Genomic DNA, 19,139 nt, shown 5'->3' on the forward strand with positions numbered 1-19,139 from the left:
CTATATGCCTCCAGTTACTTCCAAATCTTTTACCTTAACAAGGGGGTTAGGGAACCTAACCTTGTAAAATACCTCTAATGTGCAGCTGTTTGCTTCAGACAAACAGTCTACCTGGACAAAAACAGACAGACACCTACACCAGTATAACTTTATCCCTTTGTTTTTCCTGAATTAATTCTAACCAGGCTCAAGTAATTAACACTTACAGGGCTGTACATTATCTGTCCAGGCTTATTATACAGGTATAGATGTGTCAAGTGTCCAGGCTCTGAGTCTCTAAATGTTAGAAGTTCCAGAAAAGAAACAAACTCAAGAAAAGACTTACCAATTCACACCGCTTGTCATCATCTGTAGCTTCATCTGTTAACTGTGCAAAAACTTCAGACAAAAACTTTTCATCTTCCTGCATAACACATTATATAACAATTACTATTATACAACACTATTAAAAAAATAACAAGGCTTTTTCCTGTATAATGTCCAAGGATTTAATTACAAAAAAAAATGAACTTTCTGCTTAGTTATTTACTTAAGCCTTAGAACCAAGTAAATAAACTTCAGTGATACCCTTAGCTTAACTTTGTAAGATTGGTCATTTTCATCCCACATAAAGGAAATTTAAGCATGCATTTCTGAAATGTACTTTAAAAGCACTGTTTGGAAATTTAAGCTCTCAGAACTTAAAGTGGGACAGCCAAGTTGCTTCCAGACAACTCCCATCTAAATTAGTTGGAGGTATGAAGCTGTAGATGAAGGCAGAATCTCTCTTTAAATATTTTAGCCCAGAGATAGAATACATTTCTGCATTAGAGAGAAAACAAGCCTCAACTCTTAGTACTATGTTTATCCCATTTTGTAGATCAGAAGCAGTGCTAGAAAAATCAAAACTTCTCATATATTAGTACTAAGAACACGGGGTTATTGGTTACCTTTCTGAACCATCATCAATCTTACATAAATACAGATACGATCTCCCTTATTACCCAACCTATATCCTGCACATTTATTTCAACAGTTTACACCTCTCTTCTCAACTGCATATTTGCATACATGACCTTCCAACGGCCTCCACATACAGGATCAGAATGAAACATGTCATGTGTGCAACTCCCTTCTGCCGATCCTGCCACCAAGATATGCAACTTTCCGATAAAGCTGACTATTAACCTACCGGTCCACGCTTCTGAAGCTGTGCTGTTACAGGTATTTGGTCAGGTATGAGATTTTATACCAACTACGCTGGCATGAAACCTAGCACTGACAGTTAAATTTACATCACGTGAGTGCCCGTATTTGGAAGGTTTTTTGTTTTTATTTAATAATCAGTTCAGGTAGGTACACTTGTATATTTATACTGGCAAAAGATTCCTAGCTAAAAAGTACAGATAAAGTGTGAAGAACACTATCCCTTTAATTGTCCAAGCATTCTTGATCCTCTCTCCATATACTGTTTGTTCTTTGTATCTCCTGGTATGGGGAGCAAGTCTCAATGTACTCTTGAATCAAGATGCTATTTTGGCGTTCTTCTTATAAAAATACCACATACACTCTTAAAAATGTAAAAACAACATTATATTAGGGTTTTAAAAACAAAACATGTAATCCACCATATTGACTGAACTATGTTAAAACCCTTTACCTGTGTACCAAGTACACAGGGAAGTAACAGCACCATACCATGAAACACCTACCTGATACAACATTAATTTGTGACTGTGCTATTATTCTTATTCTTGCTTTAACATTACAAAAGTTTACTTATTTGCAGAGTAATTACCAAGTGCCATACATGAACAGAATTCTCAAAAAGGTTAGAGTTTAACCATCATCTATTTGAAGAAATGTAATTTACAGGTTACTCCATTACAAAACAAAAATACCTGACATTCAAATGAAGCACACTACCACCTTTTATTTTTCTTTACTCTTGAATATAAAAATGCTAGACTTACTGCAAGCAAGCAATTAAACTATAAGTTGAGGAACTTCATCCTGTGGTCAATTCATTTAAAAAAAAAAAAAAAAAGCACCTTTGGACCAAGGTCAGTGGCAAAGTGTAATTTAGTATAGGTCTGTACAAAAGTTTGCTGAAAGCTACTTTGGGAGTGAGGGAGGTTAAGGAAAAGACAAGTATAGCTAGTTATACCAGCAAAGCTCCTGCAAGCTGTGCTTCAGCAGCAAGATTGCTTTTGTTGCAATTGTTAAATTGCATCACCAAGTAACTTAAGGTATATATCACCATGAGTCCCTTGGCTGCTGCAGCTTGTCCATTTAAGTTTTTGGTGGCATAGTTTTATCAGGGTGAACTCACTCCTACCGTGATAAAGAAAGGGATCAGGATTTCATTCTACTAGTTACTCTACAAAACACATTTTGTAACGGGAGACTATCTGAAGAGATTTTCTTTTCATTTACATGTACATTAGCCACAACAGCAGCTACCCTAATCTGCAATAGGTGGTCTATGGGAAGTAGTTTTATGCACAGGAACAAATCAGTATGCACTACTTGTACAATCAGCATGCCTGACCAACAGCTATCACCTTGATGATACTTAATACTGACAGTTTGGGTTGATTTCATTCTTTTTAGGATTCAGGGTGACAGTGCCTGGGTATAAAGCCAAGTTGACAGAACATCTCAAGGACTAAAAGTCTCTTCAATAGCTAGTAAATGGAGAAGTTCATTTTTGTACAGGTATCACAGTACAAATGTTTAGTTGCAAACAAACATATGCTAACAAGTTAATGAAGCCTTGCAGAAGAAATAGCACCCTGGAACAAAGGTTGTATTTGAAAAAAGAACCCAAACTGAAGCAGTGTAATATCTCGGACAGTGCCTCTGAAAACAGAAATGCTTTAAATTTAATTAAAAATAACAAACTTAAAACTTCATTTTTTTCTGCAGAAAATTTACATACACACGTATATTAAAAGGGTTCCAAAACCCCAGGTTATTTAAATTAACTTCGTAAGTGTGAGCTTTTATTTTTCCTATTCTTATTTTATCAAACCTATTAACTATTGCCATAATCTTAAAAACCTCATACTGCCAACCACCTAGAAGTAAAGAAAATCTTTTTAAACAATCTCTTTCCAGTCTTCTACCATGTTATCTTGATTCCTTCATTCTTCCCATTTCCCAGAGACTATCCACATTCAAAACAGAACTGACAGTTTAGTCAGGAATAATTTAGGTGCACATTTTTTTTTTTCCCCAAAGGCCTAGGACAAAAACAGAGTAAAACCACTCAGGCACCCTTTAGTTTGCACAGCGGAATATAAGTTGGAAAATAAATGCCCACAATTTTGTGCAGAGCATAAACAGCTTTTTACACAGGCATTACCTTATGTCCTTTCTGGGTGGTCTAACCATTCATCTTTCACATATATATTCCTGGCTAATAGTCATCTGGTAATATTCCATTCTTTTGACCCAATAAGAGTTTTGCTATTTAGTAAGAACTACCCTAGTATACCACTAAGAAAAAAAATACTAACATACTAGTTTTTAAATAGGAACTAACTGAACTAACCTGATACTACAAAAGAATAGTAGTAATGTAGCCAATATGTTCAGAATAATACTTGCTATACTTATTGGAACTGTAGGCTTACCGATTTGCTGTGACAAGTATTTTGGTACACATCAGGCACAAGCAAACGATCCTCCTGTACATGTGTGGAAGTTATGGTTCTTCAAATAAATTCACCATTTTCACCCTCTCTCTACTGCTTTGCAGTCAGTTTTTAAAAGTGCCAAATGATAAAACCATTTGAAATAACATGCACTTAAAACTTCATTTATAATACATTACAGAAAAGTAACATATGCTGGAAATCTGAGGCATCACCACAAACACTATGTAAACAGAATTATAAATGTACATGATTAACTTGTTGAATCTGTTATAACTGGAAGTCTCCTTACCTGCAACATACTGACTATCTCAACTTTGTTGAAGAAAATAAAGGAAGTGAGAGTAGAAAGAAAATTCTCTTCAAAAACTGATGGCGTTGGCAAGATGATGTCCTGTATGTACTGTACCCTGTAAGTCTGGTGGATCTTTTGCCGTAGTTCAGAGTCTGTTATAGGTATAACCTCCTTAAATTTTGCTGTTTTGGTCAAGAACTCCCTGTGCCGTTTTGGCTGAGCCAAAGAAGGATCATACTCGAGGCATCCAACAACATCCATAATACACTCGTCAGAAAACATCACCTCAAATAGAGTTGCTTTATTGAGGAATAAAATTCCTCTAATAATTTCATACAAATGATGCAAGCCTTCTGTGTTCTCTAGATTCTCGCAAACTTGAAAAAGCTGCAATAGTTTTTTAATGTAGCCTTCGTTTTCCAAGGCCAGTGCTAACTTTTCTCGACGAATGGGCGAGGAGAGAACAGAGGTAACTAAGTCAGCAATCTCTTCCAGTTTGTTGAGTTCACAAGCAGGAAGGTCAATCAAAGGACTGGTTTCAGGCATTTCCTCACAACGTTCTTCTTCTGACTCATCAATAAGGTCTTGTGTGACTTCCACTGAAGGATCCTTACCTTGAACCTAAAACCAGAGTGTGAACAATTGGTTATCTCATCCAAAAAAATTTCATATGTACACACACACAAAATACTAGTCAAACTAGTAATTTAAAATTGCCCCAAAGTTTCAGCAAAATGGCACATATGGATTTTTGAATCCTGGTGAAAAAGAGGTTTAGAACCATTCATCTGTCTTATCTAATCGTGGAAAGACATCCCTGTTAGACTGGTGGAACAGTTCTATCCAACGCATAAACAGTTTAAGCTGAGAAGGTTCATTATACATATATGCTCAGAAGTTTTTATGTTGTTCCAAGGTTATGTTATTTGAACAAAATATCTCAACAACCAAGCAGGGCAGACTGAAAAATATCAACACACGCATAATAATTCAGATAAATTAATCAGTAACACTACTACTATCACCACTACTATTAAACAGATTGTGTCTAGTTTATCTCAGATCAAACTGACTTTCCAACATCAGTCTTTCCAATGGTCTTTGCTCACTTTTAACTTGACTGAACAATATTTTAGAAGCTGTTAAAATCTGCAAGGAGGCAGAGGTAGCATACATATACCGTAGGCATATATTGTGCACATGTATTTAAAGAATAATGCCTTTTGTGGACTGGGGAAGCACAAGCTCTATTTAATACATGGCTTTGAAAGGAATATAAAAATGGAAGTAAAACTGAAGTACAAGCACAAGCTGAGATAATTTCGACTTAGTAACTAGCTAAATACGCACAATTCATATATTTGTTGAATGAGGTTCTAACTGGGTTGTAAACTGCAATTTGGCAGTACAGTATAACCTCATAAATCTGGAATGCTCAGGACTGAGCACCTGCCAGAAATTGGAAAATTTCGGGTTTTTGAAACTGGAGCGGTAGCTGGTCCTAGAGCAGTGGCCACACGTGGAGCGGGGTGGTGGATGGCGGTGGCAGCCGCCGTGTGCAAGCTTCCTCCTTCACATCCGGGAAAGCTTAAAAAAAAGTACCGGATTTTTGAAAATTCTGGATTTTTGATATTCGGATTGATGAGGTTTGATGAGGTTATACTGTACTACTACAAAGGTGCACTACAGCAGTAGGTGGCATTGCCGTCCATATAAAATATCAAACACCCAAGGAAAGTACTCTGACATGGTAAATGTAGGCTACAATAAGTCTGTAGCCATTCCTGAGCAACAGCAAATCTGCCAGTTTACGCTTCTGGCAATTGCCCTGTCAGAAGGAAGTTTATAAAGATGGGTAAACCCATAGGTTAATTATTTTTGCTTAAAGAATTTTGCTTGAGGATCTCACTGTGTAGCCATATCTCTTAGTAAGTCACAGCTGAACTATCCAGAAAGTTCATTCTGAAGGCTCCCAAGTTTTAGGAAGTTAAATTTGCATATCCACCTAAGCTTACTGAAATGTTACGTATAAATCAACTCTCCTGTAAAATGATGAAAGCCAGACACAAAGACATTACATCACAAATCAATACTAGGGTCAAGACTATCATCATTCTGTAGACACACTGATCAACCATCAGCAAATGAATCAATTCCATTATCTATGCTATCATCAAGCAAGACAGAAGGAAAACCAGGAAGAGTGAGAGTTAGCTCTGTCAGAACTGTAAGGTGGTGAGAGATCCAAGTGGATATTTTGCAGCTTTGCCAGGACCCAAAGAAGATGAAGGTAGTAATCAAGAACATCCAAGCTGGAGAGGTCGCCTGAAGAGAGAACAGCAAAGAATTTCCTTCCTTCTCCCACACAAAGGGAGACTACTTACCTGACTGATACTAGTACTGCTCTGCAGAAGCAGCTTGATACAGCGTAATTCTCTGCCACCTATAGCATATGGATTTACTGCAGTGGAACAGAATGCGTTCACATCCGAGGCTCTTATATGGCACCCAATACCTTCTCATTAGAATGTTTCACAGCCTTTAAATTAATCCTCCCAACATCGCTATGAATTTGAGAAGTACTATCAATCCCAAATTACATAATGAACAGAAGCACAGATATTTTGGCTATTGGCTTTCCTGGAGCTTACATGTAGCTTGCTTAGGCAGAGATTTGAGAGAGGCCAGTAAATCTACTTCTGTACAAATACAGGTTTCCCTCGCTGTATGCTGTACATGCATTCCTGGAAAACAGTGCATAACTTAAATTCGCATAAAGGGAACCCATTCTACAATGTAACAAATGTTCCGAGACCTCAACTGTACTGACCTGTAGAACCATTTCTACCACTTCTACAAGACAATTTTGGTACTTGCCAACAGTGAACGTTACTATAATGGCAGCTGATTGAGGGCTTCCACCACACCAATCGCATAAGAGTGAATTTACTTTGCATATAAACACATTTTTTTTATAAAAAGGGTCATCGCATAAGAGCGAATTTGCACATATAGAACCTACATAAAGCAAGGGAAATCTGTACACTATCCATCCCCCTACTCTCATAGAGGAAACTCAGGTCGTTCAGAAGCTGCTCAGCTAAAGGTTGGGCAAAGCATCTGAGAGCAGATGAAAACTTCTCTGTGATCCTACTCCACAGAAACTAGCTAACTTGCTGTCCAGGTGCTTAAATTGTACACTAGAGCCAGGATGTATGTCTTCAGACAATTTTTGTGCCTATTGGTTAGGAAGACAATAATATACCTCTCTAAATTCAGAAGTTATTTTCCAAAGTATATAAACTAGGAGTAAATGCTAGAAGCACAGTAGACGAGTTCTACTGAGTATTAGCATGTCATGGCAAAAGCTGTGCTAATGTACAGTAAAATTAGTCTACTGCACATTAGTGTCATGTAAACAAATGTGCCAACACTACAGCACAGCAGCACCAATTACAATGCATTAAGTTAGTACCTGTTATTACAAGTAGAAAACAATGCGCTGTAATTACGGTGCATTAATGCATGTGTAGATGTGTTCACTATGTAGGAAAGAAAAAGTAACATACATCAATGATCAGGCAAACTTATGTGCCTAATTATTAACAAAAGTCTCACAATAAGAAACTTAAGTTCTCTGCTAAATGTTTTGTGCTGAACTTGGTACAAGCAGTTCATTAATTTTTTAACTAAGCTTCCTTACAAAGATCTATCCATTCACCTCAATATTGGTCTTAAGACTCTTTCACTATGTCAAATGTTGTGGTTCTTCAATTCTTGATATTAAGAAGCTACCTGCTTTTTTACTAATTAGCCTACTGTTCAAATTGAGGGTCTTGAATACCAGCTGCCTCTCACTGCTTTCATAATGTATTTCAACTTTATTATGAGAACACCTCTCAGGGGAGAAAAAATAGTCCATTTTCAAACCAACATAAATCCTTGGTTGATGTCTCAGTCTCACCAGAAACAAGACTTGCAATGGTGTCCCTCCCTCCTCCCTTTTAGACACCTATTTATAAGGATGTTAACCAAGACCAATTAATTTCAAACACCACTGATTTGCTAAAAGAAAACTTTTAATTGCCACCATCTGAGATGCATTTCAACTGGACACCAAGAAGTAACAAGCCTGACCTTCCATTTCTAATGCTTTTCACTTAACTCATTTCCTTCGCAACAAATGCTAAGATTTATATTCCATTATTCTGAGTACACAAAGTCAGTATGCTAGCCAACTTCTGACACTTTACTACCGCTTTAATAAATCTGAATAGGTGGTGGTAGGTTTCAGCTTGGAAGAACAACAGGCTCAAAAGGTCTGCAGTCATCCTCAATCCCCAGACAAGAAACTTGCTTATCTATGCCCAAAACTTAGATAAGCATTATTCCAAAGTAGCATACCTTCCCTTATATCATCTTGTTTCAATCCTGTACTGTGACAAGATACTTTTAATTAGCTGCACTACAGTCTCACTTTATAGATGCATGTAACTGCATGTGCAAGTGTGTACACTCAGTTTCAGTATACAAATCTTACTACAGCCACAAGGGCCCTTTGTATCAAGGACTTGTTAAATTTCACTATCCCTCCTTCGCACCAAAAAGGTATGATGAAACGTATAAATTTCTTCCATTCACTGATCTATAATTAGAGAGGTAGATGAAGCTCTAGCTCAGGGGTGGGCAATTATTTTGAGTGGAGGGCCGCTTACCCAGTTTTGGCAGGCTGTTGAGGGCTGCATGGGTAGCCCCGCCCCTTGACAGGTGCCCCGCTCCCTGGTCACCATCTTGGGACCAATGTCCCAGGGCAAGCACCGGTGGGGCCCAGAGTGGGGCACAGGTTGGCAGGGGTCCGTGGAGCTGGGCTGCACAAGCAGGGAGGGGGGAGCTGGCCCGGCTCCACAGAGCCCCTGCCGGCTGGGACCCTGCGCTCCTGCCAACCTGCTCTGGGCCCCACCTGCACTGGCCCCGGGACACCGGTGAGGGCCCTGTGCTCCCATTGGCTCCCCGCCTGCTTGCACCCAGTGCACAGGCGGGGGGCAGTGCACAGCCCTGACCCCCTGCTCACCGGCAGGGAAGAAGCTGGTGCTCAGCGTGGGGAAAAGTGGTCCCTCACCTGCATCCATGGCTGGCGCCCCACGTTACAGGTGCTTGCAGCCCGTGCAGGGCTGTCCAGAGGAGGCACAGGCAGCCCCAGGCTGGCTGCAAGCAGCCGTGGCGCAGGTTGCTGGCCATGGGGTGGGCAAGGGGCCACCTTTTTCCAGACTCAGCACCAGCCTGTAACCCACCCCTGCTGCCAGCCTGGCAGTGGGGCTGGGTTACAAGGTGGTGCTGAGTGGGGGGGGGGGGGGGGCAGCCCCTCCCCACCCCATGCCCAGTGCCCCACGCTGCAGCTGCTCGCAGCCTGCCTGGGGCTGCCTGCGCCTGCTCTGGACAGCCCTGTGCAGGCTGTAAGCGCCTGCAGTGCAGGGTGCCGGCCACAGGGCGTGTGAGGGGCTGCTTTTCTCCATGCAGGGAAGGAGCCCAGGGAAAAGCTGGGGGGGAAGCGGCCCCTCCCATGCCTGGTGCCCTGTGCTGCAGGCACTAGCAGGCCGCATGGGGTTGTCTGGAGCAGGCACAGGAAGCCCCATGTGGGCTGTGAGCAGCTGCAGCACAGGTCACCGGGCATGGGTGGAGAGGGGCCACTTCCCCCCCCTCCGCACTCCTTCCCTGTGAAGGACACACCCACCTTACCCGAGCTTCCCCCACTGGGGCAGCCATGGTGCTCCCGGCCCAGAAACCCCAGCTGGGGAGCAGGGGAGGGGCCGGGCAGGCCCCACTGTTGTTGGAGCTTGCTGGGCTTCCCCTGGGTCCTATTGCCCTTGGTTCCGGAACCAAAGGCAGAGAAATATTAATTTTCCAAATTTTTTTAGGGGCCCCGCGGGCTGGAAAGAATGGCCTCATGGGCCGTATCCTGCCTGCAGACCGTATTTTGCCCACCCCTGCTCTAGCTCTTTGCTAAATGCCCATGGCACTGTGCACTCCCCATTTTCCAGTTTTGGTTCTTCCAATTTTCACCAATTGGTGAAAAGTCAATAGTTTTTTGCCCACTGACACCTAGAACTAGAAGAACAGACTATGTAAACTACACTGCAACCACAGCAGTGACATTAAAAGGGGCATAAAGACTATGTAAGCTCAGACAGCAAAGAGATAATTTTAGTAGTTTAATCAGAAATCATAACCATACTAGCAAATTGCCTGTCATGAATCATTGGGGGGGGGGGGGGGGGAAGGGTCCCCAGAATGGTGGGGGCAGCAGGGGGAGGGGGGGGTGGCAGCAGCGCATAGTGGTGGCAGGGGGGCACTGCAACCAGAACCCCTCTCCCCATCCCTGCCAGCTATTGAGGGGGAAGCGGAGGAAGTACAGTGGCTCCCTCTGTCCATAATGCTCTGAGAGGCCCTTGCAGCCAATCAGAATGCGCCCTCTCAGCGGCACATGCACAGCTGGCCCAGAGAGATGCTGACAGGAAGACAGACAAAGGTTTTTATTATATTAGAATTTTGGGCCATTTTAAAATGTAATGTGCATGGCAACCTGAAGGAGCCAAAGTTAATTCCTAATCTCAAAAAAACCTTTTTTCTTCTTGTATTGATTTTATGCTAGTGTGATATTTACAATTAAAAGCTCCGTACGTTACAGGATCCAGCTTTACCTTATGTGCTTCATCCTGGAAGGGAGTTAGGCACATAGTACATACCTTATTCAGAGGTATGTTCTCATTACTGTAAGTGGCTTATTAGATTTTGTTTTATTTTTAATGAAACTAATTACAAAGAAGAGTAAATCACTAAAAAAATAACTGTCAAGAACAATAGCAGATAATCAAAAAAATATGTGTTTTTCAGTCCCAGTTTGCATCATCAAATTAAGATGGCCTTGCTTTCACACCAGAGACCAGTGAAAACCAGCGTTTCTAAGTCATGAATCTTTAAAATTCTACCTGTCTGGAATGTATTACTAAATAGTAACTGCGACAAAGAAAGACAACAGCCCATTCATGGGCTGAAGATGATGAAATTATCAGATAGATTAAAAAAAAGTATGTATAGTGTATGTAGTGGAAAATAATGTGTTTAGCAAAACACGTATATAATAAGAACTGAGCAGCTGCACACATCAGTGTCAACCACCACTTACCTTAACTTTATAATTATAGCACAAAAAATATGCAAACAGGACAAATCAAAACTGCAAAATACTAAAGAAATTAAAGTTTACTGTACCTGGCAGATTTTTTCCCAAATTTCATCACAGCCAGCTTTTTCTTGAAAGCTCAGAGCTAAATCATAATTCTCTGCTTCTGACCAAACAATCAAGGTGTCCTATTTAAAAATAAATATTTATTATTTTCCAAACATATTTCCAGCATATAATGCAAAACTGACTGAAGGTGTAAAATAAGTTTAAAAAAAATTAAGGAAGTAATTACTATAACAATATTAAATTTATCAGATAAAATAGCACATAGCATCTAAAAGATTAAATTACAGTTCTGCTAACAAGTTAACAAACCTTTTACCACATTTTCATTCAAGCATCACTACAAAACTTCATTTTTTCTTCGAAATTCTTTCCCCAGTCCATTCCATTCCTCTTCTGTATTTGCCAACAGTGAATCCTAAAGGATGGTAGGATCCTTAGAATTTTTGGATAAATTCAAGGAAAATAAATCCTAGGAACATTTATAAAGTGGATCTGAGAAGTCTTACTTTCCAAGACTCATCCAAGTCCAGCCCTGGCTTGACTACAGTGCTACTCAATTCACATCTATCTACATAAAAATGTTATCTAGTTTATGAGTCAATGCCATGGATGGTTGGTTTTTACTATGGCAATAGTAAATATGTTTCTTTTGGCTGTAAATTTTGCAACTTTTAAGAACTGGAAAAAGAAGGAATAAGACTTCTGAGGGTAGCAAACCACACAAAACTTATTAAAGCAGTTCTAAAATGGAACACACAAATTTTGGGAATTTCTTTGCTCCACAGAAGAGAATAAACAATACCTTATCTCTGGTTCTCTAGTTACCATAATGCTACAGAAAGAAAAATAGTTATAGAGGGTACAGGAAACTCGTGGAGTTTCTCATTTGCAGTTATTGTGAAGGGATAAGATCTCCCTTTCTATCACACAAAGCATGCCGGACCAGTCTGGGATGTGCGCTGCATGTGATGCGCAGTCAGTGTGCGGGCCCAATCTGGCCCATGTACCAGCTCCGTACCACTCCATTAGCCTATGGAGCCTGGCGAGTTTGATATCCCTGCTAGAGTTAAGATTTGCCTAAACAGGAAACTTTTATGAATTATACTAGCATAATTTATTTTCTGAAGGTTTTTAATTCGGAATAAAAGCCCCCTCTTTCGGGGGCTAATCTTGTTTAGGCTGCTTCCAAAGCAACATAAGCTAAACCAAAAAGGAATTCTTAAGGGGAGCCTACACTAGAATTTTCCCAGAAGAACTCAAGTTTCACTGCCAGAACTTTGGGCATGTTCATAGTCCAGGATTCTTTGCAGTATCAGAACCTTTCTTTCTACTGGCAAAATTATTGCACCCATTGGGCACAGTAAGACTTCTGCTGCCATCAAGCTACCAGCAGAAACCACATATGTACTCTTCTGCATCCTGCCAACTTCCAAGTTCCCTTAAATCTTCCCAAAGTGCCCTTGATGCTCTGGTGTCACAGCAGAGTGGAGCCACGTGAGGTTATAAGTGTGTGCATGCGCATATGCTCTGGGGGCTTGGCTGTCACCAAAACTTCTGTCAGCAGAGACAGGTGAGTGTAGACCAGGTAAATATCTGGCCTGTTGAACCACTGCATTCAGCCCACCAGTGGCCTGGTGGAATACCAGAAATGTACGCCATTGGCTCCATGCTACCACATTCCCCTGGTCCTGCAGACTAGCCAGAGCTTCAGGCTGCCAGATAGCAATATGGAGCTGCATCTGGGCAGCAGTGTAGAGCGCTGGCTGGCTGGCAGTGCCAGGGGTGTGCAGGAGCTGAGGCCTAGGGTGTATGGTGGCATGGAGCTGTGTTGGGGCACTGCAAAACTGGGAGTGTGCATTAACAAGGAGCCAGGAACGTGTGGTGTCAGAGCTCTGACCGGACAATAGTACAGATCTGGGGAGCTACCATTTCTGTGCCACGGCATGCCGCTGGCTCCAGCTCCACGTCACTGCCCAAAATACAACTCGGTGCACCCATGTACCCAAGGATCCATGCTACTCAAGCTCTACACTGTCCCAACACAGCTCCATGCAGCCACCTGGACCCACGCTGCCCTCTGGTTCTGGCCTGGGAGCAGCCCCTGTGGTCCAGAGCAGGCCCAAGGCAAGTTTGACAGCCCTGATGTAGAAAAAGAATAAATTAAACATCTGCACAACATATCATTTTAAATCCACTCTTTATCTTATGCTACTATAACTACCATGTAGGTAAGTGATTAGTTAATTGCCAATTAAATGAGGTACTTCACGCATTTGAAGAGGCTAGTATGGAATCCTAGGAATCACTTTATAGCCTGAAAGAAGTGTGTGGAATGTTCCGTAAAGACCAGCGTAGCAATCAGACTTAAGGTCAAAAATAAAACCTGCTGAGTATAAACCTAGCCAGTGTAATTATGGAGAGTCTTCAATGGGAAATAAAGTGATATACAGTGCCATGGAGCTCACCAACCTTCCCTTCTTACTCATGCCAGAAACATGTTTTGGACTCCCCTCTGTGTATGGAAGGTTAAGTGATGGATCTCATTCCAAATATTAATAAACGATTAATTCTGTTGATGACCAGTTAATCCAGCTCCCCAGATAAGTGTTTTCATATGGGAAACATCAGACAAGTATCAAAGACAGAAGAAGTACAGACACTTACCCCTTTATTCCTAACAAGAAGAGTAAGATGTAGTCACTGCAAAGTTGTTTTTATCCTTATTTCAACCCCAATCTGCACACAAAAATCCTGCCCCTGATCTGTACTCTGAACTGACTGGCACAAAAGTTGGTATGGGCTACTACCCGAGTGAGCACAACTTGTCAGTCACTAAAACAGCACTACATAGCACGAATGAAGATTTAGCACCACTCAAACATATACCACCTTTCCACAATTACTCAGAATTCACTCCTCCAATTCTGCTCATCTGTCCTTTAAAAAAAAAAAACAACAACCAAAAACCCACACTGCAGCTCTCTCATGAATGCAAGTTGCTGCTAAAATACCAATTCTGTGCTTCATGCTCTATAATCAACCGCCTCCTTCCAGAACAAGTCACATGTATGGCATTAAACACTAACATTTGACTCAGGGCAATTCTAATGCAGTATTAAACACAAATTCTGTCAGTGTGCTCAGAAAGAACAAACATTTTCCCATTAAAGAATTAACTGAATGGTAATCTTACCACAACACAGATCCATAGGATACATTTCCAAAAGTCTTAGCAACACATGTGAATAAATGCAGTATTACTGAGGACAAAGCAACTTAAACACTGTTTTGCAGTGTAGCCACCCTTGTTCTGGTCCTGGGTATGACTGTAAACTGCATCTAACTGGAGGGCCTGGTGGCAACATGGTAGGGCTACTTATGGCAGGGTAGCTCCTACAAAATACCATAATGTTGCAACCTCCAGAGGTAAGGCGAGTTTAGGATGCCTCAAAATCCGAACACCCACTACCTTGTGGGTGTTCTTTGGTTGGAGAAAGGTTGTGCTAGCCACCCTTAAGTACATCACACTAAATTACAAAGCAGAGTACCTTCTCAGGTAAGAGACAGAAATAAAATCCTAGAACAGAGAATGCAAAAGAAATAAATCTCACCTGTTCAGCAACACAACCTGTGCCCAGTATTACCTCCTGAATTAATTATATCAGCTGAACTCTGACAAGATGCATATCATACTAGGCAGGAGCAGGAACTTTCTTCTATACTACCCATGGAAGGAATCTCTCCATAACTGTTAAATTGCTCAGTAGTCTGAAGACCTTAGGTTATGTACTATACTTCAATACTCAGACAACAATAATGGAAAGTTACCTGATCTCCTTTATGGTTGGCCTTATCTAGATCTGATATGATCAGGCAAAATGTTAAGGTAAGCCATGGCTTTCTAGTACATAGGTTTAACTGTTGCAATCCTCCATACCTAGGAACAAAGGCAGCAGTTTAACAGCTAAGGCAGTTGTGCTTTATCATGGGTTTTGATTTGCACTGTCCTAAAGCAGCACAGAATAGTTGAGGACACTGCATGCGAAACTGAATGAACTTCCAGAAGCAACTAGACAAGATGACAGTCTAATCATCTTTCTGGAAATACCACAAAATATTTCTCATCAGAAAAATCTTTCCAATGTGTGGAGAATGACCTTCCACATAGACATATTCAAATATCCTAACTTCTCTTTCCTTAAAAATACTGAATTTAACAAAAACAGGATCCAAAACAAATCAAGGCATACAAAGAGTTTTAAAATTTCTCTCCCCCTCAAAAGGAGAGCCAGAGACACTGTGGTGTCTTCTAGAACTTTACTACCATCTTTATGCAGAGGGCTCTTAGGAAAGAGGCAGATACATAGAGTCCTAGGACAAAAAAGGCCAAAGAAACCACCTTGCCTGTTCAGCAACATTATATGGGCGTGTCCACACGAGATGCTTACTGCAGAATTGCTTGATTAGCTCTACAGTAGTCTCAGCATCTACACGTGCAGCCCTATTAGGCCACAGTAAATAAATGCTGCCATAGATTAGTACTCAACAAGTATTATCCTACAGCACTCTTATTTAGAACACTGCAATGCATGTGTAGACACTCACGGGGCTGGCTGCGGAACAAAGGTGCTTCAGTGAGGGGGCCGCCTGCCATGCAGTCCCGTACTGGAGCACCCTCCTGCCCCAGCCAGCCTCTCCACAGCACACTGAGTCAGGCTGGAGCAGACCTAGGCTGGAACTGATCCTGGGGACCCCTGCTGGCCAGGGCTGCTTGGACCTGGCTCAATGTGCTATGGTCCTGGGTGTATGTGTAAACATGGTGCCCGGAAACAAACGCCAGCATGAACCGTGCCGGAGTTTATTCAGCCATATTAATCACGTGTGTAGACATACCCTATATATCACTTTCCAACAGAGGCTCAGAGGAGCTTACAATAACTTATAAAACAACTTAAAAAGCAAGTAGAGTATCAACATAAAACAGAGCCCCTCCGAACAATGTCAGCCTAGCTTTGTTTGCCCAGCTAGGAAGGCGATTGTCTTGTGCATTTTTGGTGTATTAGTAGTACTTGTCAGAAGTTGCTCTCAGTCAAACTCTGGGATCACAATGAAGTATAAGGGAGAAGGCAGTTTATTAGGCATGTAAGATCCAGATAATTTAGAACATTCTAAGCTACAACCAGCACCCTGAATTACACCCAGAAAACTACTGGGAACCAGTACAGAGTCTGGAGCAGCAGGGTTATATGTTCCTGGCAGCTCACTCCCATCACAAGGTATGGCACGGTGTTCTAGTTTCCAGGCGGTCTTCAAGGGAAGCCCCACAGAGCAAAGCACAGTAGTCTAGCCTTGAAGACATGGATGATGGTGGCCAGAACTGAATCTGAAAAAAAGGTCATAGCCTTCCCATAAGCTGGTGAAAGGTGCTCACATCCACACTGCTGACCAAAGACCCAGGAGCAGCAGAAGAGCCAGAAGTAACCCAAGCCTGAGACTCTGAGATACAAGGGGAGATTGTACCCTGTCAACAGAATAGGTGTCCCAATCCCTGCCAAGTCAAGTGGTCTGCCCACCACTATCACCTCTGTTTTGTCTGGATTCAATTTCATAAAGAGAGTAAGTGCAAAATCCAGTTCAAATCTATCCTGATATTTCTGTGCAGGGCACTGAAAAATCCCAGCTACTTTAAAGACCATCCTTCTTTCTTCCCAATCACAACCTTCCTAGGTCCTCTCTATACTCCACTCACACAATACCACTTTCATCCAAAAAAAGAAACTTCTGAAAGTAGGTAACACAATCTTCAGAGGATCTAGATCCAAGACTGGAGGTCACTGTAAGATTAAATGAAACCAAAACAATAATTTTGCTGTGTTCAACACTAAATACAATATACCTTAATAATATTCCTTCATATGCATATTTCTGTACTCATAAATGTAGAAACCTAAGAATTAAGTCACTTTTGGAAGTCATAAAAAGGGAAGGAATTTATTTAGGGGGGAAAAACAAGGAGTATGGAAAGAGCACTACAATAACCCATGAGAACTGGGGGTGGGGGTTAAGAGGAGGATAAAAACAGGGAAATGAGTAATAAAAGCAAAGTAGATGTAGTTATATATTTAAAGGGATTAAACACTATTAACATGACATTAGTATGGTACCTGTTTCATTCCTTGGAATTACAGAAGGCTGGCCTCCCAAAGTATAATTAGACAGGGTGAGAAAGACTTTAACAGTCACTATTCTTAGGCTTTTAGGTTTTTCAAGGTTTGCACAAAATTCTCCTCCCCCCACCCCCAAGCAGGTTCCTTGATGCTGTTTTCAGAGAAATACTAAAGAAAGGAGTGCGAGAAACACTCCCAGTAGAGGCGCCGTCTTCCTGAACAAGACAATTATTTCATACACTACTGAGTTAGCGAGTCAGGTATATGCCTCTACCTATTTCTATTTTTATGAGTTCAAGTTATTCCCTAAATTACACAGTCTCTATAATTCTTAAGAGCCAACAAGGTCTTGTACCAGAAGATGAATTTACAAGATTAACTATGTTTTTCAAGCTTGAAAACAAATTGTTATCCTGTAAAGAAAATAGATACATCAGGAGTTTTTGATGGAAATGTTTTCCCTTGTTCTGAAAACCAACACTGATTAGGTTGACAAGTTAGTAATATGAAATCAGAAGAAACAAATACTTGCCTGCTGTTTCTGATATGCGGTGTTTGGAATTATCTTTGATTCCAAAAGTAGCGAACCTGACAAGGTGACAAGAATTATACCAAAATCAGTTTAGCAAAACATACGTCTCCATGGCTCTTCCAACAACAGGCCATCAACATATGCTCTATATCAGGGATGACCAACTTGCAGTGGCCTCTGCATGGCACACGAGAGACTGGGAGAAAGGTCAGGGTACAGAAAACAGAGTAGCCAACTGGGCTAGTGAAGGGGTTCCGACTGGCACTCAGGAAAGGCAAGCACCTAAATTTGTGGCATGCCTGCCTGAAAAGTTGGATGCTGCTCTTCTAAATCATTCACATACTCCAGCCAGCCTGGGAGGACATTTTGCACTTTAGCATAATTCCCTGCAACCTCACCAATAAGCTAGGTGACAAGCGGAAATAAAACACTCTGTTAATATGTAAGCCATTTACTTTGGATTTTACTGTCATATTTTCTTCAATTCTGTGGGGCAAACTGACATTTGTGAAGGGCGCTTCTATAAGCCCACATACCAGCACTGAAGATTAGACACTGCAGCAACCCCCTCTCAACCCCCTGCTTGCCTACCCAAGAACATGGTCCTTTTGCTCCAACTCTTTCCCAAACCAGTCACCTACAAATCTACAGGCTTGACAGTGTGTGTACACTGGAAGTGTTTGTAGCCTGGCAACAGCTCAGGAGTAATCTATCCCAGGCTCAGAAGGTTTATTTAGCACATTAGCACCTGTTGGCTGACCGAGTTGCCAGTTATGTTTTTCACCCAAAAAACCAAAGGTGAACGTATCTCAACAGGACACCACCGCCACTGTACCCCCCCTGCACAAACATGCACATGCACGCACAAATGCGCACACCTGCCTGTTCCCAACACAACCCAAGAAGTCCCAAAGTGGAGCTTCTCGTGCCCCAACACCAACCACAGCAGAAGCACCTGGGGACGAAAGCAGGGGGTGGGAACATGACCCACTCGCTCAGAGGCGGGCTCTGTCCCTCGTGGTGAGGGCAGAGACCCGGCCCCTGCGGACCACTTCAAGGCAAGAGTTAGGGGTCAGACTGAGGACTTCTGGTCTAGAGGCGGCAGGAAAAGGTGCCGTTCTCAAGTCTCTTCATGCTTGGGGTGTATGTGTGTGTGTGCGCCCCCCTTCCTGCCCCCCCAGCCGCAGGGAGAGGGGGCGCAAAGGGTACCCCGGACAAGGTCGGTGTGCGGGGGGCGGTCTCAGACACCCGCAGCCGC

General features: G+C 41.9%; 1 protein-coding gene and 1 long non-coding RNA gene across 4 annotated transcripts in view; one reads left to right on the forward strand and one right to left on the reverse strand.

The window, feature by feature from the left end:
• The window catches only part of PPP4R3B (protein phosphatase 4 regulatory subunit 3B), a 43,353-nt gene that overhangs the window by 23,734 nt on the left and 480 nt on the right, over nucleotides 1–19,139 (reverse strand). For 2 of the 3 annotated variants that reach the window (XM_019500714.2, XM_006272485.4), the window contains exons 2-5: nucleotides 17,882–17,937; nucleotides 11,203–11,301; nucleotides 3,931–4,554; nucleotides 326–403 (exon numbers count right to left, since the gene is read on the reverse strand). In XM_019500714.2, the coding sequence (XP_019356259.1) occupies nucleotides 326–403; nucleotides 3,931–4,554; nucleotides 11,203–11,301; nucleotides 17,882–17,937 (857 nt within the window). Of the gene's footprint in view, nucleotides 1–325; nucleotides 404–3,930; nucleotides 4,555–11,202; nucleotides 11,302–11,491; nucleotides 11,589–17,881; nucleotides 17,938–19,139 lie in introns of those variants that run through there. The other variant, XM_019500715.2, reaches the window with a different exon arrangement.
• LOC109286462 (uncharacterized) overlaps nucleotides 18,903–19,139 on the forward strand; it is a 39,468-nt gene continuing 39,231 nt past the window's right edge. Inside the window, exon 1 of the long non-coding RNA XR_002094500.2 lies at nucleotides 18,903–18,992. This is a non-coding gene — a long non-coding RNA (uncharacterized LOC109286462). The remainder of the gene's footprint in view (nucleotides 18,993–19,139) is intronic.

This window comes from Alligator mississippiensis, chromosome 1 (assembly GCF_030867095.1).
Source record: "Alligator mississippiensis isolate rAllMis1 chromosome 1, rAllMis1, whole genome shotgun sequence".
Taxonomy (NCBI): Eukaryota; Metazoa; Chordata; order Crocodylia; family Alligatoridae; genus Alligator; species Alligator mississippiensis.